General features: G+C 39.6%; 3 protein-coding genes across 5 annotated transcripts in view; 1 reads left to right on the forward strand and 2 right to left on the reverse strand.

Annotated features, from left to right (window-relative positions):
* cnksr2a (connector enhancer of kinase suppressor of Ras 2a) overlaps positions 1-12,975 on the forward strand; it is a 60,984-nt gene extending 48,009 nt beyond the window's left edge. Inside the window, exons 23-24 of one of the 2 annotated variants that reach the window (XM_057823990.1) lie at positions 8-195; positions 2,023-3,243. In XM_057823990.1, coding sequence (XP_057679973.1) covers positions 8-195; positions 2,023-2,229 — 395 coding nt within the window. In that variant the 3' untranslated portion in view covers positions 2,230-3,243. Of the gene's footprint in view, positions 1-7; positions 196-2,022; positions 3,244-12,443 lie in introns of those variants that run through there. The other variant, XM_057823992.1, reaches the window with a different exon arrangement.
* On the reverse strand, positions 3,506-6,421 carry LOC130908515 (kelch-like protein 34). Its single transcript, XM_057823998.1, has one exon. The coding sequence runs from the start codon at positions 6,157-6,159 to the stop codon at positions 4,384-4,386; it is 1,776 nt and encodes a 591-aa protein (XP_057679981.1). The 5' UTR covers positions 6,160-6,421; the 3' UTR covers positions 3,506-4,383.
* smpx (small muscle protein X-linked) lies at positions 7,112-18,972 on the reverse strand. 2 transcript variants are annotated; one of them, XM_057823999.1, is made up of 5 exons: positions 18,858-18,972; positions 13,012-13,060; positions 12,406-12,492; positions 12,175-12,336; positions 7,112-9,580 (listed from the first exon to the last, which is right to left on the reverse strand). In XM_057823999.1, the coding sequence occupies exons 2-4, from the start codon at positions 13,045-13,047 to the stop codon at positions 12,181-12,183; spliced, it is 279 nt and encodes a 92-aa protein (XP_057679982.1). In that variant the 5' UTR covers positions 13,048-13,060; positions 18,858-18,972; the 3' UTR covers positions 7,112-9,580; positions 12,175-12,180. The 2 variants fall into 2 exon arrangements, with proteins under 2 accessions (XP_057679982.1, XP_057679984.1); XM_057824001.1 differs by lacking the exon at positions 7,112-9,580 and having other exon boundaries at positions 12,170-12,336.
* Between the last annotated feature and the right edge of the window lie 66 nt (positions 18,973-19,038).

Genomic DNA, 19,038 nt, shown 5'->3' on the forward strand with positions numbered 1-19,038 from the left:
CTTCCAGGTGGCAGCGAGGGCGCGTCGCTAGGCGACCTGTTCCGTGCATGCGAGCAGGGCGGCGTGAGTCCGCTGGGCCGGGAGGCGGAAACCAAAGGCCAATCTGAGTTCAGGCAGTCCTTCCTGCGGCGGACCGCCGACCCGCAGCTCAACGATCGGCTGCACCGGCTGCGCATCCTCAACTCCACGTTGAAGGTTAGGCAACACGCTTTGATATAACTTAAAAAGCATTGACGGAATCACATTTAAGGGAAAAGTATGGCCTTTTCCCTTCTTTAGTTACGCTCACCATACATTTCCATGATCAATATTTTAATTTTGTAGTTTTTTATTTGAATTTTACTGATGACATAATGAATTAACACGTTACAGAAAACTCTTTTTAAAAATAAAAGTAATATTAAAAAGAAAAGCAATGTGATTATAAATGACTTTTTTTTTAATTCAGTGTTATGAGTTAAAAATATAATTGTTGTACTTTTTGTACTGCCTCAATTTCCCAATTGAAATGTATGTATATTTTTATTTCAAATAATACCCCATCAATTCTTGGTTAATGTATTGACATTAATTGGAAGTCTCATGGTAAATGAAAATGTAATTTACAGGATAATCGTTTCAATACATTTAAAAAAAATTTAAAAAAAGATTATTTAACAAATGTATTTAACATATAACTAATTTCAATATTCTGCATGTGCATTTTCACTTCAATTTGATTTAAAAAAAAAAAAGATAAAGGAAAAAAAAAGTTTCTCTACTCCTCCAAATACCGTATGTATATTTAAAAAATACTTTTGTTATTCTTATGACCTTTAATTGTACTTTTTTTTTAATGGCTTCATAATTGACATTATGAATCTTATTAATTCGAAACACTAAAATAGTGCCGCAACGACTACTCGATCAACTTGAGTAATTCTATTAGAAAAAAAATTCAAATTAAATTTTGCTTCTTCCAGTATTCTTTTAATTAAAGTGGCATTGTAATGGTTTGTTTTGAAAGTGTTTGCATTTAATTTTATTGATTTGGGTGCATACACTGCCCTCTAGTGGCAACAGTGAATATGACATAACTCATTTCACATGGCTGAATCCAGTTGCTCCCTGTAAGACCAACATAACTTTTTGTTTGAGCTAATGTTTTTTTAACTCATTTTTAATTTAGTTTATAGGTATATTTAGCCGTTTTTTGGGGAATATGTGTTTGAACCATTTGTTAAGAGCATTGTAATAAAAAAAGTTTGCATTTTATAGCATTTAAGATAGCAGACTTTTGCTATGTAAGTTAGCCAATTGTTCTTTTGTTGTCCTTAAATCCTCATATATTTATTTTTATATACCTTTTGAGGCTCAGCCCAGGTGTTTTAATTTTTTATTTTCCTTATCCGATTACTCGGTTATACGAACAAACTAGTTCATCGATTAATCACCTACTAACATAATCGATAGCTGCAGCCTTACACTGAAATAAATACAAGCTCAACAAAAAAAACACGCTATAAATGATTTATGCTCACTTATTCAAAGTGGCCATTCATTAAGAATGCATATAAAATGCGTCCTAGTCACGTACAGTTTATGACAGCCATATTTATTCTCCCGGGCAATTCAATTGCATCCCGAAATGAGAATTTCAAGTGATTTATTTGTGCTGTACTGGGAGTTCTTTTTCAAACGGATGGCTTTCACCTCTTCACGAAGATTGTATGTGGATTTTACGCTGTTTAACAAGCACTGTTTTGTGCTTTTCTTGAGTGCTGTCACCGTGTCAGTCCGTCTACTTGGAGCAGCTTTGCTTGTTGTTCTTGTGGCTTCAGCATCTGTGCTGTTCTTGTGCCCCGGCGGGGGCGCCGTCTTTGTCCCGTTCTGCTTCTTAGGTCCGAATAGGCATCAAGAACCCAGCTTTTCTATGTGCTTTCTGTGTGTCTGCGTTTTTAAACGTGGAGCCCTTTTTAAGACCCGCCCCTAAAGAAATAAAACACGTCTAAAGTGACTCCGCCCCGTTGTGTTTCTGCGTAGGACAGAGAGGGGGAGCTAGCGCTGATTGACAGGCTCTTGGCCCACCCACAGCTGTCGTCCGCAGAGTTCCAGGAGTGGAAGCGAGCTTATCAAGAGCTCTTCTCGCAGGCGCCCGACGAGGACCGACCCGAGGCCGAACCTGAGCCCGAGCCACCCACCACGCCCTCGCTAGCCCACACTCACTCTTATATCGAGACGCACGTCTGATAATCGCAAAATTGAGGTCATACGGAACTTGAAAGTCTGTATTTCGGCGCAAGTTGAAAACGGGAAGCGGTCATTTTGAGAAACTCAAGAGTTAACAAACTCAACTGTAGAAAGGAATATTGTGTCGCAATGTTCATATTCTCACATTTTTACTGCCGCATCCTCCGTTATTTGCTGAAAAGCCAAATATTATATTATTACTTGGCGCCATCTTCTGGAATCTTGGTGCTAAAGAATGATTTCTGGAAAAACACTGGACTTTCGTGGATGTTAAGTATTGCTTTGGCGCCATCTTCTGGCATCTTGGTGTCAAGGAATGAGTTGTGGAAAAACACTGTACCCTTCCTGGGGCTGTTTTGACCATTTTTCACGTACTGCTTGCATATAAAATCTCTAAATCAGCGCTGTCAAACTCATTAGGAATGCACATTTGAAAAAAAATAAGTATAATAAAAATGCTTGCAATATTTCATCATTTTATAACTGATGACAATCTGCAATTTTGCTATTCTTGCGGTTTGCTTTTGTGGACCACCCAAAAATATACACTGGACCAAATCTATCCCGCGGACCTTGACTTTGACACCTTGAAATGTTGATGAAATGGAATTCCCACACAGTAAAGAGTGATAATTACAGTAATTTATACTGCAACTGCAAAGTAGTGTATAATACTATTTATTTTCCTTGTTGAAATATGTATGCTGTAACTTATGTAATTAAAAATGAAGTACTGTACTTATACGATACACTCAAGCACAATTTAGACACCCGCGCTTTCCATGACGCTTGTAGTGATTTGTAATATGTCCTTGTTGTAAATAGAAATATTAGCAGTTATGAGCCATTTTTGTGTTAAAAAGCGTTTAGATGAAAACATTTTCGAAAGTGTCTTGGCTGATGTTATTTATCTGGGTGTCAAAATTGTTTCCTGTTGAAGTTCTATATTATGATTAAAAGAATAATTCTTTATGTTTATGGTCTGTTGGATCAATAAAGTTTGGTTGTTTTGATTTTTTAAATTTTTTTTAGGCAAGGTAAAGATTCGTTGGCAGTGAATGAGCTAATATTCATTCTAAAAATTAAATTCTTTGGCTGCCATCGACAGAGATAGAAGTCCAGTCCGTTAGATCTGGGAGGGATGGCAGCAAATGAACATTCATTCGCTGTCATCCCTCCCAGATCAAACATCTACTAGTGACCGACTCATTCACAATTTACAGCTGAAGGTTAAAAGGAGCCACATTATTAGACGTTTCTCAACGTCAATGGCACTGAAAAAATGTAAGGTGAAAATAATCAATGCAGCCACAGCCAGCTGCCAGAGGTCATGGTGAAAGTAAAAGTCAAAAAATACATTTCACGTTGAAGTTTAATCAATAATTGCTGCTAAATGCTGGAAGATGTCACTGCAGTGTTAGTTCTCTTCGACACCTTCGCTTACAAATTCAGCTGGCGTTTCCATCTTGACCTTTCTTCACCGTTGACGACGCGCGAAATGTTCTCACCTTGTCCTTAACTATACCAGCTGCCTCTCAGTTCTGCTTAAGCTGGGAATGCGCCCTGCAATTTTTGAAAACTTGGCTGTAAAATTCCAACTCACACTGCCTGACTTTAGCATCAAATCCTTTGGGTGCGTATTCTTCCACTCCGCTCCTTTGGGGGCAGTAATGTGCTTTTCTAGATGTTTGTCAACAGAAAGAAAAATATGTAAACCCTAAAATTTGAGATTCTTGACTTGCATAGGGTACACAAACCGAATTCTTAACATCGTGATTGATTTTTTAAAATGTGAGAGATGTGTTGTAGTACCAGAACTGACCATGAAGAAGCGGCAGAGTACAGAAAAGTAGTAGAAGAAACCTTGCAAACAGTTAGCCTATTAGCTAATGTTTCTTGTCCTGTTTGACTTCAGGTCGCGTCTTGTTTAGTGTTTGGATAAACTTCGCATCCCAATCACGAAGTTTTTCGAGCAAATCTGGGAGGAAAAATCTCACTTAACATACCCCACACTAGCCCAATTGGTGAAATGTGAGTACTCTGTGTCAGCCATGCTTGGATCTGATTTTACAAACGGGATTAATTAGCTTAGTTCCACTAGCCAGCCCCTAAGATTAGCATAAGAAAGTACAACAAAGCGCCATCTGTGATGAGTTAGTCAGGCACTGGCAGTAAAGTGCACTCGGTTCCCGTGAGAGGCCTCGGTAAGTGACAGATCTCCCTCCACTGGTCTTTCTTGGGTTCGTACTCCAAAACGCTCTTTAGAGCCACTTCTCGGCTGTCGCTCCACTTTCTGCCACCGAAAACCAGGATGCTCCCGGTTGGTGTTGCCGCAATCCCGTAGCCGAACGATGCGACGAGCAGCGGCCGTAGACGTGTCCAGTGATCAGCTACTGGGTCATAGCGCTCGATATCGGAGAAGGGCTCGTACATCCCTAGGAGGGCGTAGATGTAGCCGCGGACACTAGTCATTCGGTGTCCGAACCTGCCAATGGACATGGGTGCCACTTTCCTCCAGAGTCTTCCCTTCTGGTCCCAGCACAGAACTTCCTTTCTACTCTGGGTCTGGCCCGGGATCAAGTCGGTTCCAGGGTCATCCGAGAGACCTCCCGACACATAGATGCTCTGCTCGAGCTCGGCGCTAGCGTGACCGTAGAGGGGTCCCGGCATGGGCGCTCCCCTCCTCCATGCCCCGGCCTCTAAGTCGTAAAACTCCACCGAAGCAAGCGTGGTATTCACGTCCCCGTTGGTCGGTGCGCATTGACCTCCGATGGCGTGGATGGCGTCATCGGTGACGCAGCAGGTGAACTTGGTCCTTCTTTGCAGCATGGGTGCCACTTGTTGCCAACAATCGAAACGGGGGTCGTACCTCCAAACGTGGTTGGAGATTTCTGCGGAAACTGGTTTACCGTCCGCCTCGCTTACCAACTCTCCGCCCACCACGAAGAGGAAGCCCCCCAAAGAGCACACGCAGTGGTTCCTCAGTCTTGACGGCAGGCAGGAAGTCAGAGTTGCAAACGTCCTGCTTTTCAGATTAAACGCCAACACCTGCTGCTCCGGACAATCTGGGTTCGAGCTACCACCAACAAGTAGCACTCGATCAGTCGCCCGAAGCTTGGACTGTTTACTTTGTCTGATTGGCCTTGCCGAACCCATTCTGTGGTACTCCAGCGCCCTCGTCACCTGGCTCCTAATCAGAGGTGTTCCCATGGCTTTGTTACCATGGCTTAAATGCGTTAGATCAACTGGAGCGACCAGTCCGAAACGCAGGCGGCTTAGCAGTAGGTTGGACTGAAGTAATGGGATGGGCCCGTTCTCACTTAACCAATCTAGAGCTAGCTTGACTAACTCCACCTCCTTGACTGACGGAATTTCTTCCGTCTCCAACACTGCCATCATCGATTGGACGTTCAAGTTCAATAGATCCTCCCGTCTTTCTTGCAAGAGAGTCGCCATCTCCGCGGCAACGGTGTCTTCAGCCGCTTCCAACACATTAGGTAGCACATGGTGCTCTGCTAAGTTAGCGTAGACGCAGCAATTCTCTGCACTGAGCTCATCCATGATGTATCTTTCACATATGGAAACTGCCGTCTCCACTTGGAGGTACCTCGCTGCCTCCAACACATCCGGAAGTGTACTGTCTGACACCTTTAGCCACCCCGAGTACAGGAAATCCAAAATGACATCCAACCCCACAGGCGTTAGCGCCGGTAGTTTGACGCGTAGCGCTAATCTCTCCGCCGCTGCCTCTCCGAACAGGGCCCAAAAATAATCGCTGGAGCTGGCCAGGAGAGCCCGGTGGCACGGGAACGAGGCGCCCTGCGTCTCCAGCACCACATCGCACATCCTCCCGGCCGAGCGCAGGCGCTGGAATCGGGCTAGCAGCTCCGTCCGCTGAGACGAGCTGTACAGGATGGAGTAGCTATCCATCCGTGACGACTGAACGGTCTTACTGTCCTCTTCAGAATCGCGACAACCGTCTGAAAACAGAACCTCTCGTCCGTCTGACCTCCTGAATGTGATCCTTCACTTTATGTCCGCTGCCCTTTGGTTTACACCCGTGCTGGGAGTATCGCCCAAATACCGCGCACACACATGCCGCCTGGCAGGGTTTAGTGTCTATCCCAGTGGATGAACTCATTGGTAAATACAGCTGGCCGTCTGAGTCCAAGGGCGCCGCGGCCAAGGCACCTACACTATCTGGACTCTGATCTCCATGGTGACAAGAATAGAAACACGGTTGGCTCAAACACAGGTCAAACATGCTAGCAACATTGACAGTGACAAGACAAGGTCTAAAGAGACGCTAAGTGATCTACTGCGCTTATTTTGGTGCGGCAATGGAGTCCTTTTATCGAGTTTCAGTGTGTTTATGGGCGTTTTGATTAATGAGGGGGCCCTGAAAGCTACTGTCCACCACAAATTGGTGAGACGGCACTCTCACCAGCCCTCCAGCCATCTCCGGTGTTTACATTTGGCTGTGATTTATGATTATTGTCTTAGAATAGCAGGCGTATGCGCGCTGCTGCCCACGTTGTAATCGTGCGTGTTGTTTCATCACGACTCTTTGCATCACGTTTCATTCGTTGCCACAAAGTCAAATCGTCCCGTGTGGATGTTATCATCGCACCCTGACCTGATGCAGGCTAAACTTAGATACAGCTGTTCTGCATTGCTTCGTGTCTCGCTATATTTGTTTGGAGGGGGGCATGTGAAGTGATGATAGCAAGGGTGCTTAGAAGAGTTTGGCTGCCATTAACGATGATGGATGTCCAATTCATTTTGACAGGGAGGCATAGCAGTGATCACGTACTTGCATTATTCCGTTTGTTTTAGCGGGATCAGCTCTAAAAATGAAAAAAAAATTCGGTTGACTGCAGAGTAACTTTTGTGTACTTATGTGTAACATTAGCAAAAATTAACAAATAACCGCTCTGTTTTTAACGGCTACGTATTGTTTTGAATATATTTGACTTTATGCATTATTTGTTAAGAATTATTTGTGGTTTAACTGTATTGGAATTAAATGTTCAATGCAAATTAACGTTAGCATAATCCTGCAAAGGACAAATTTCGGAAACAGATCAATGACTTTGTAACTGGAACTAGCTGACTATTGTAACTGTTTTAATGATATTTAATAAATTAAGACATGCGTTTTTTAAGCGTCGTAATTAAAGGTTGTATAGCTTATAGCCACAGTAGGTAGCTTTCCAACCTTGATAAAGTATTTTCATAAAATTTGTGATATTTGGACTGACAACTCGTTGAATGACACCTCTTTTATATCTTGAGGGGCTCTGTATCGCTTTCACCAGCACTAATTAACTTTGAGGGAAAAAACTACAAATGTGCTGACTGCTTTACGGCAAATGTCACTTCCCCCTTTCCATATTCATTATAAAGACAGAAGTCGATGCGAACGCTTTGGCGCAAATTCTGCAAAGATGGCAGAGCAACAAAAGAGACAAATAGTTTTGTCTGAGGAGGGAAAAAATAGGGAGGCAACCAGGATATACTGACTATACATTGGTCCGGCTTTTACTCGATTCCGATTCAGGGTGCTTCGATTCGATTATTGAACGATGATCACGAAATTGACCACGATCGCGGTTGTCGCGATTATCGCGATTATCGATGCATCGTACATTACTAGTTAATACAGTAGCCAAACAGATTTATGTCCATTACTTATCTAAAATATCCTAATGATTCAACAGGAACGATGGAAACATGCCAATACAACAAAAAGCTGCCCTTAACCTGCTTTTTTATTTATTTTTTTCAAGAAAGTGCAAAAACATTAACCATTTTAAAGGGAGTACTTATTTCTCTCAACAAAACAATAAAATTTACACAGTTGGAATGAATTCCACATTTTCTGGAAAGAAAGTGTCTGTAGAAATAAGACTTCTTTTAACCAATATACTTTGTTGTCACAGATTTCTGTACTATTTTGCATGTTTTTAGTGTTGCCGCTGTACTTAATCATGGTTTTACACGTTCTGTATGTGAAATACACGTTAGCAAATTAGCTAATTAGCTTAGCGCTCGGCGCTAACCATCAACATCTCAAAAACAACAACAATAAAGGCTAAACAGCACAAGAGGGTTCGTGTACTCACCTGTTATAGATGCACACGGGTCTTAGCAACACACTCAGGACATTTTTCAATTTAAATGCCTTAAAACTACTGCTGGACATCTACAAGACAAGGAGCAACGAACTATCTCTCTTACCCTCATGCTCTAAAAAATAACTTATGAACAAAAGCGCGACCGCCGGGTCGCTTCTGTTCCTGCCTGTCTCATGCACAAATTTATTTTCCAGTCTTTTAAAAAGGAGTAAATCGCTCTCTCAGTAACAGCATCCATCATAACGTGCGTGTGCCCGTTAACGGTGCCCGGGCGGCAGACATGTCTTGAATTTAGTTCTGCTACGAGCGGCTACCATAAAGTTATGAGGAAAAATCAGCGTTTTTGAACCTTTATGAATCGTAATCAAATCGTCACGTGTCGAATCGCGATGCATGTAATAATTGATTTTCTGGAACTCCTCTAGCGCTGACGGTAGCCACACGGTTGCTAACCGTAATGTGCTATTGTTTAGACACAACTGGATTCATTACCTTATTACTATTGGTCCTTCACACAGCCGCTGGAAACAGAAAATGCAGCTTATTACATCTGCAGGCGACCGAGACACTTTGTGGCTGGGATGTGGCTGGTCCTCATGGGAAACGCTGCGCGGGTCCTCAAGGCAAAACACTACCGCTTTTGTCCACCGGTGCTGCTAAAATCGACCAAACTGAAAAATTACCAAGTGTTTTTTCAACTAAATATGCACCCGAACTTTTTTAAATTTTCACATTTATAACTATGGCTCATACAAGCTATATTTTACTCATTTAGTGTTAATTATTTGTTGGATTTATTAACATTCATTTAAATTAATATCTTGATGTCAAAGTATTTTGATGAATTAGGGCTAAATAAATAAACTCGACTTGATTGCCATTGAATCAATGTGATTTATTGTCCCAGCAGAAGGCAAAAAAAACACACACACAATAAAACCTAACACAGTTTGAGCTAAAAATGTTGACAACAGCTGATTAGTTGTTTAAAAAAAAAAAAAAAAAAAAAAGAATAAAGTGTCTTTTTGGTTCATCTTCCTTGACGTCTCATCACCCAAAAAAATACGGTCAGGCTCAACCACCAGTTTCATCACGTCTTCGTTGTTTCTCCTTGTTTGATTTATGTTTGATTTTTAGGAGCAAAAAAAAAACTACAAAAGCAGAGTTTTCTTTTTGTCATGGTAACCAGCAAGTGACTTGTCCTTCCTTGTTACCTGGAGCAAAAAAAACAGTCCAAAAAAACAACAAAATACATCAATATAAAGCGAATAATGCAGAGTTTTGATGAGGGATTTATTGAACAACATGTTTATGAGGGCGCCTGGTGTGTCTCATACCCCGCTGCCCTTATTTAGTTGCATGAGAGGGGCCAAAAACGCTCACTTCCAATGTGACACGCACTTTTATATGGTATTAATAGCACCTGACTCAGCACCGCCTGCCCACACTACCGCAGTGGTACAACATATATTGCCCTCTTGTGGACATAGATGTTAGTGACAGATTTTAGAACATTGCGAAGATGCTTTACAACAGGGGTCCCCAAAATTTTTCCTGTGAGGGCCACATAACTTTTCCCTTCTCTGATGAGGGCCCGGGGTCAGTTTGTAACAGAAAAAGTGTGACGATTGCAGGAGTGCCTAAATGTAAAAATGTATTGTTTTTCAGAAAGGCACAATCAAATAACCCTTTCTGGATTCTTCACGGAACAAAAGTAAAGAAAATAAAAATATAATATAATATAATATAATGTAATATAATATAATATAATAACACTATTAATTAAATAGATAATAACCAAATTACCCTCTCTGGGTTCTTCACAGAAAAAAGCCAGGAAATAAATAACACTATTGGAAAAAAAAAATTTTTAAATGCTCTCTGGTATAGTTCAGGGGGCCAGACCAAATGTGGAGGCGGTATTCGGCCCGCAGGCCGTAGTTTGGGGACCCCTGCTTTACAAGCTCAAATTGTTGAATTAATGTCAGTGTTTCACTCTGAAATTTAATCGGTATTAAAAACGGATGGAAAATGTTATTCTATTGTGTAAGGTGAGGTTTTTCCCAGTCAAATTTGACTTGAAAATGGTTTGTAGATTTACCATTTAATTACTCATTTTATTTTGTTTTGGTTTTGTTTTAAACAATTCAAAAGCAAATAAGGTGAATTTAAAACTGATTATTTTTCTGGAATTTTGTTGGTTGGAGTTTTTTTTTAATGTATTTTAATATGGGGAAATTTCGTTAATTTTTATATTTTTTTCTTTTTTTTTTTCTTTCTGGTTTTCATTAAGTAATGAGAACAATTTTGAAACTGATTTCTTCTAGACCAAAGCGAAGAAATGATACAGAACAGTATTTTTTATGCATTTTTAATGAAGGAATATTTTCATTAATAATTTTATTTTTTTTATTACGATGGGAATTTTGAAACTGATTTTTTATCCCTGGAAAAGTGCAAAGAAGGAATATTGACAAATTCATTTATTCTATTTACAGTATGTGTTTTTATATTTAAAATTAATTATTTAATTAAAACAATAAAATTATTTTTGTTTTTGAATATTTTGATTTGTTGGTGATCCGTTAGGGGCCTATATATTTTCAAAACTACTAACGTCTTAAAACCAAAACAGGCACCTCCCTTAGGCATATATGAGTCTCTATGAGAAGCCCCATTAAAAAAAAAAAACAAAAAAAAAAACTCAAAGTCGTTCCCTAATAAAATCCCGATTACTGTAATAATTTTTATATAAGTATAAAAAAAACTTAAAATGGGTATAAAATTCCTCAATTTTACGCTACATGCACAAAAATCACCAAATGCAGAGATAACCCCTTATATTTTCAGGCTCAATAGCAATATTTAACATATCATAAATATTTTTGCCTGAAATAGCGCCTTACATGTTTTTTTATTTAGAGCAATTTGGACATGTTTTGAACAGCTAATAAATCACTTGATTTTCACATCAGAAACTTAATACCTGAGGAAAGCATGCAGAATAATTTTAATTTTACTCAACAAAAGCGAAATTTGCATTCTTCTATATACAATCACAACTTATTTAGGGTAATTTAATTTCCATTGTCACTATTGCCTTAGCACATCTTGCCGGCTATCTGTACCTCGTTGTTTTTAGATTGAAATGTTACATAAAATAAAACATGTAAAAGCCGTTTTTTTTTTTTTTTTTTAAATGGACCCAGAAATGTCTAAATTAGTATTTTGTTTGCCCAAAAAACAGACAGTTGGCTGAAAATTACCTGATTATTTGAATGTAAATTTATGCTATTGTGTATGGATACAAAATCCAACATGGCGGCCATCACAAAACAAAGAGCTTTTTAAGCTTTTTAGCTTTTTTTATCTTTCATGTTACGTAAATATTTCAAGCTAAAGTTACGCTAATTTTTTCCATTAATTTCATTTTTTTTTCACAACGCTTCAAAGTGCATGCATGGTGCTATTTTATATAATGATTACCTTGAATCCTCGACTAAATCACTCTTAAAACACACCTGCATGCTTGTATGCACTAAAACTTTCGTCCAGTTTCCACCTAAATCCGGCGTTAGAACGCAGCGTGTGTTTGAGTTTATCACAGCGAAAGCTAACACGACGCTCTGCCTGGCCCGGCCCCCTACGGGAAGCCGTGTCTGTAGGAGCTGTCTCATCAACTGATAGTGAAGTCTATGATTTTGGATTACATGACCAAATCAATATTGATATCATGATAGTCTGAAACCAAACTTCAACTTCAATATATTTGGTTTTTATAAATTTTTAACTTCTCCCGTCACGTCACCTGGCGTTACTCTTTGGTGACCCATCTTAGCTCGCTCTTGACGTTCTGAAGCTCTGAGAGGTCGACGGCCGGTCCCGGAAGCTTGACAGCGCCCGGCAATGGCTTTTTCTCCTCTTGCGGCGATTGCGCGGTGTCGCTCAGTTGTTCCGTCGGCGAGGGGGCCTTAGGGAGGCATTGTAAACAGATTACATATGGTTTTAAATTTCGGGGCCTATTTTTTTAGAATCCGACCTCATGCGTGTCTCCCGTCTCTTCTCTCCTCCTCACAGGATGTCCCGCCCCCGGACGCAGAGCTCCCATCGGGATGTTCAGATTAGCCTGACGGACAGCCAATCAGAAGCTTGGGTGCATGTTCGCTTCAATCAATCCCACGTGCCGTTAACAAACATCGCCTAACATTCCGCAAGGTGCCACCAAAGACTTAACACAGTTTCAGTGGAAGAATAAATGTTTTGTTGGAAAAAGGACAAGAAAATGGTGAAACGACACTAAAAAAATCGCCTTTGTTTTGCTCTTATCATGATTATTATTTGTGTTGTATGATGAAAAAGATGGCGACTCATGGTTAGAAGAGTAAACGAGCACAACGAGCGAGAAGAGAAGCCAGATATTGGAAAATTATTAAAGATTTAAATGTGCATCAAATGACTCTGCTTTTCGGGGAGCCACTCTTCAGAGGTGTACATCTGCCTAGCAACAAGGGATGAATTTTCCCCCCCAAAAAACTTGTTCGCCCGATACCACACAATCAGTATCGGCACAAAACTATCGGTTCAACACTATTGAGAACATCCGCTGTACATATAAACACGCACTCCAGAAATTCAATTTGTTTACCTGCAGGGCCTTAACGTTGGACGACGGTTTGGACATATTCTCCACTGACCTGAAAGCAACACAAGGAGAACACAGAAGTTGACCTAAGTGCGCTTCCGCGGGCTTTCTCCGTCCCGGGATAGCATTTCAGTTGCCTGGCAACGTGCCGCACAGGGCGCCAGGTACAGAGGAACTAGAGTCTGCATCATTCATGAGTGGGTCGCGCCACCATGAAAGAGACAAAATTTGGGAGGGAGCAGTATGTGGTGCATTAAGTTGACCCTAAGTGGTCATTTTTAATACATTGACGGCGATACATCCAATCCATTTTGACTGGGAGGGGGCGAAAGAACGTTCATTCGCCCCCCTCCTAGTCAAAATGGATTGGACGTCTATCGCAGTCAATATCATAAAAACATAAGGCAGTCCTCCCAGTTTAAATGAATTGGACATTTATCCCCGTCAGTGGCAGCCAATGGGTTAAATACTATGAAAAAAAAAAATTCCGTAATTTTCGGACTATAAATTTGACATGAAAATGCCATTTGTTCATAGATAAGCCCCACTGGACTATAAGCCGCAACTGTCGTCATTGTATTTCGGGATTATTTATCCAAAATATATTAACCGGGAACAATTTATTTGACAGCGGCATCATACGACTGTCAAAGGACCAAATGAACCACCATGAAGCTTTGAACCAATTGGCTGCAAAGCTTCATTTGACCATCACTGCTACCTCCGAGGAGACAGTCAACCTCTGCTGTCAACTGTTGTCGTCCAACATGCCTCCTAGCATGCATTGCAGCGCTACAGGTGTAAATAACAATCAAAATTCACTTTCTATGCTTATTATTTCTTTATTTACTCTTCCAGTCGTTTCATTAATTGCTAGCTCTGGTATTTGGTAACACTTTATTTGACAGTGATGCCATAAAACTGTCATAAGACCATCCTAATTATGGCATGACAGTGCCCTGAGCATTAATGAATGCTTATGAAAGATGTCATTTTGTGTCATCCGGCAAAATATCTCGCTTTTTAATAGATTTAAAAGATCCAAACTGGGCATAAATTGAGTTAGTGACGTAATTTGCCGGGTGATACTTAATGACATCTGTCATAAGCTTTCACTAATGCCCATGATAGTGTCATGTCACAATTATGACGGTCTTGTGGCTGTCTTATGACGCGGCTGTCAAATAAAGTGTTACCTATAAATAAACAAATAAGCCGCACTGGACTATTAGCCGCAGAATTCAAAATGAGGGAAAAAAGCAGCTTCTAGTCCGAAAATTACAGTACTTTAAAGTAGAGTTTTCCGAGAATGACTTTTTAACCAGTAACCGATATGCCGATATTGTCCAACTCCAAAAATCCGATACCGATTACTGCGATCGTGGGCTTAACAAACTATGGCTAATTGTATTTTGATGCCCTGGTCAAATGATCTGCTCACGTAACAAATCTCAATCATCTTAGTTTGGAGACATCTAATGGTCAATAAGCATAACTGCTGTTCTAAGCTGTGACCAGCCCTTGCGCAAAGGTAGAAGGCTTCTACATTCACTTTAAAGGCAGCATGCACATTGGCCTAAAACCGATAATTAAAAGGTGATGTCGATTAGGCACGTGCCGGTATGAGATTCTGACGGTATGATAACCTTAAGCCAAAATATCATGGTTTCACAGGATCATGGTATTGCAATTACAGCTATAAAAAATGTGTTACTTTGAGATATGTGGGTTAAAAAAAAAAAATTAAAATTCAATTCAACAAGATTTTAATTTTTCAAAACATATTAGCAAATTGGAACATAAGTACAAGTTAAAATAAAGTCAAAAAATGACAAAAAACCAAATATTCTAAATAAAATTAAAATAAATTAAAACCTTTAGGTGAGCTGCCACACACAGCCAGAGCCCAACATTATTATCATCAGAACAAAATAATTGGATTATTTTCTATAAAAAGCATGTGTATGACTCGTATTATGTTTACACTATACACACACTCTTTCTCAACACAGACAGTTGTCAGAAAAAAAAACACGTTTTACCACCGCTAGACCGGGGGGTCAGCAACCCACGGCTCGAGGGCCGCATGCGGCTCTTTAGCGATGCCCTAGTGGCTCACTAGAGCCTTTTCAAAAATGTTTGAAAATGGCAAAAGATGGGGGAGGAAAATATATTTTTAGTTTTGATATGGTTTCTGTAATAGGGCAAACATGACACAAACTTTCTTCTAATTTGTTAATATTGTAATGAAAAACAGCAGAGAAAATACAAATTTACTGTATTTTCCACAGTATAAGGTGCATCAGAGTTTAAGGTGCACCTTCAATGAATGGCCTATTTTAAAACCGTTTTCATCCATAGGGCGCATTGCATTATAAGTCACAGTAGTAGTAGGAGTAGGAGTAGTGGTTGGGGTTGCGTTATACACCCACAAGATGGAGCTGAGCTAAATGGAATGTAATGTCATGATTAACCAATACTGATCCAGATGTATAAGGCACATCGGATTATAAGGCGCACTGTCAGTTTTTGGTGAAGGCTTTCAGGTGCACCTTGTAGTATGGAAATTAAGGTAATTATGAAGGCTCATTATGTATTTTTAGCTAACTTAGTCATTTTGATACTAGGCTAATATAGATAAATACAGGATGTGTTGCCTTCATTACAAGGCTTATATAAGGCTTATAATGAAGGCTTATTTTTTGAGGTTCCAGACATATTTGTTTTTTGTTTTTTTTTTATCCAGTATAGCTCTTTCAACATTTTGGGTTGCTGACCACAAACATGCTGGAGTTGACTCTCGTAGCTGGTGGGTAACGTTCATGACAGTGTTTACTAACTTTTAAATTTGTATAAATGCGAAATCATATTGGAGGCATTGCCTCCTCGGCAGCCACCTTCCACAAACATGTTTTTCATGTCGGTTGGCCCTCCTCCTCATCTGTAACTCTTCTGTAGCAGAAGTATTCCCATACCAGTGATTTTGTTTTCTACGATGGAGTTTTACCTCCTCCAGCCATCATGTAGCACAGCTTACTCATTGACACTAAGCAAAAACTGGTGGGGGAGGGTTGAGCCTTATAGGTGCAAGCGAGGGATTTCTCCCTGCAATTTTGGGACATAAAAAAATAGCTAATACCGTAGGGACGGTATGACGGAAAATTTTTGCAGTTTTGAAACGTTTTACCTTCGAACCGCTAATCGGCACGGGTCGATATTATCTGATATCATTTTAAAATGCTTTTATCAGCAGATAATATTAGACAACTCTCCTGAAGTGTTTGTATTCATTTTAATTGTATTAATATAGCTTTTATAAAAAATGATATTCATTTATACATTTAATCATAATTATATACAAATATCTGTGAGGAGCAGACATCTAACTCATTCACTGCCATTGAGGGCGGGTAGATATGAAATACCATTTTGACTGGGATTGGAGATCTTTCGCAACTAATGAGTTAATCCATTTTGGCACGCATGTGCTTTCAACATTGTGGGAACTTTTCATCCCGTTTCCTTTTGTGTTCCCAGTGCACAAAGCAAAAGCCAAAAAAACTCATGCTTGGATGAGTTTTGTGCGAAACAATACAAGCACAGATGCAAATCTTGTGGAAAGTCTTCCCCAAAGAGTAAAAGCTGCAAGTTGTTGCAGCTGCGAAAGGGCGAGCGAGTTTGAACTTAGTGCTTCCTGTTAGATTTGCCAATACTTAGACAAAAGGAGGTAACTTTCATTCATTAATTGAGCATTAATGAATACTTATGACGGATGTCATTAAGTGTCCATAAGCGGTTTTTAAGGGGGGCCCAGCCCCTCCCCTGGTGGCCGAAAAGTGTCACTGCAGGAAATTGACTTTCATATATATACTTTATATATATATATGTTAAAGTTGTAAAGCAATAAAACTGCAACAAAAATGAATAAAATGAAAAAAAAAATATATTTTTTTATAATTGGTCAAAATTATTTTTCGAACAAATCATGTGAATAGCACCTGAGACGATCATTTACTTTGCATATAATTAAAAAAAAAAATGTGGGTAGGGCAATTTTATTTTTCAAATGATTTTTTTCTTGGACTGAATTATTATTATTTTTTTTTGATTGAAGCAACTTTTGGGGGGATTGAATGATTTAGACCAGGGGTGCTCAAAGTTTTTTGCTCCAAGATCTACTTTTAAATGAGACAACCTCCTGCGATCTACCTTGAGAGAGGAGGGCGAACTAAAAAAAAGAAAAAAATTTAAATGTACAGATACAGTAATTATGCTTTGTGAGCAACATATGAGGTTATGTTGCTCACAAAACACAAATAACTGTGTACATTTAAAAAATATATAAATAAAAAATGGACAGTAAATTATGTTTGCTCACATAACATGATTAACTATGTACATTTAAAAAAAAAAATTTTTTTTTTTTTTTTTTTTTTTTTTTTTTGATGCTGCGAGCTACCCACTTTAGCGTTATGATCGACTGGTCGATCGCGATCGACGTAATGCCCACCCCTGATTTAGACACTCATGTCCTACCCATAATATGGCCCAAACACAAAAAGAATTGCTTCAATACAATGAAACTGTTTCAATGAAAAATTAAGTGTTCAAATGAAAATTTTTCAATCTCAAATATTTTTTCGCATTCAAAAACATTTTCTATGGTTGAAATTTTTCTTTTTTTGATTGAAGTAATGTGTCTTTTGGAAAATATTTTTTTAAACAACTTATTTTTTGATTGAATAATAAAGACAAAAACATCCTAGCCAAAATGCGGCCCAAACACAAATCAACATTACTTCAATCAAAAAACTTGGTTCAATCCCCAAAAAAATTTCAATCAAAGAAAAATAGCTTTCACATGAATTCTTTTTAACTTTCAAATTTATTTTAGTAAAGACACAAATCTATCTCCATATGGCTCCGCCCAGGGGATAAAATTTTTGACGAGGGTAACTACATTGGCACGACACCGGCGGGCGTACCATATTCAATGGTTGACGATCTTGGTGAAAAGTATTGCCTAAGCAGCCTGATTTGGAATTCCCCTCAAGAATGATGGGGAAAAAAATAACACTTATTGTCAAATCATTATTATCAATATTCTTGCAAATTAATTTTATTGCTAACACTGCGTTTCGGGGTGATCAACATGTTGTGCCACCCCTGCCCCAAAAGTCAAACTTCGCCTATGGCCATCCAGCAAATTTTGTCTCTAATTCCATTTATGTCCAGTCTGCATCTTTTACATCCATTTAAAAGTAACATAATTTTCCAGATGACACTTAATGACTTCTCTTATAAGCACTCATAAATACTCATGACAGTGTCATTAGATAATTATGACGGTCTTATGACAGTTTTTATTACACCACTGTCAAATAAAGTGTTACCCAATAGGTTTCATAAATCAACTTGAGGCCTCTTTTTCAAAGAAATATTAACTATCTGCCAAACTGAACCGAGTTGCGTGCACCATTGACACCAGTCCAAGCTCTTATCTCAAATTTTTGCTCTCAAGTCAAATGCTTACGTCAATTTTAGACTCAGATTTTGCAGGTGTACTTAACCAAATGTTGAGACCGCTTCTTTTCTCCGTCGCGCTCACCCAAGCGGCATGTAACGCTAGAAGTTTCCACGACCTATTTAGCTTATCGTTATTCGGGCGGGGGTGCTTTTTTTGCGCGACAACAATACACACCCATCTCACTCGGCTGCCCTTGACGTGACATACGAGAGCATAGCTTTGAAAAACCTTGAAATGATTTACAGCGGCTTTATTTCCAATCCCTGAAGAACCAAGAAGACATGCTGGTGATGTCAGACAAGACAAACTAAATGCGACGTACCTGCTGACGACACAAAAGTTGGATCGACGGCCGACTTTACACGCGGGGTGACTCTTAGCTTCCCATCTCTCGCCCTAGCTTGTCTCTCTTCCCTCCTGCTTCTAAGTGGTGGCAGGATTCCTCTCATATCTGGGATTTGTTCTCACTATAAATAGAAGAGTGATACACAGTAGGGACCTGC

Source organism: Corythoichthys intestinalis, chromosome 20 (genome assembly GCF_030265065.1).
Source record: "Corythoichthys intestinalis isolate RoL2023-P3 chromosome 20, ASM3026506v1, whole genome shotgun sequence".
Classification (NCBI taxonomy): Eukaryota; Metazoa; Chordata; class Actinopteri; order Syngnathiformes; family Syngnathidae; genus Corythoichthys; species Corythoichthys intestinalis.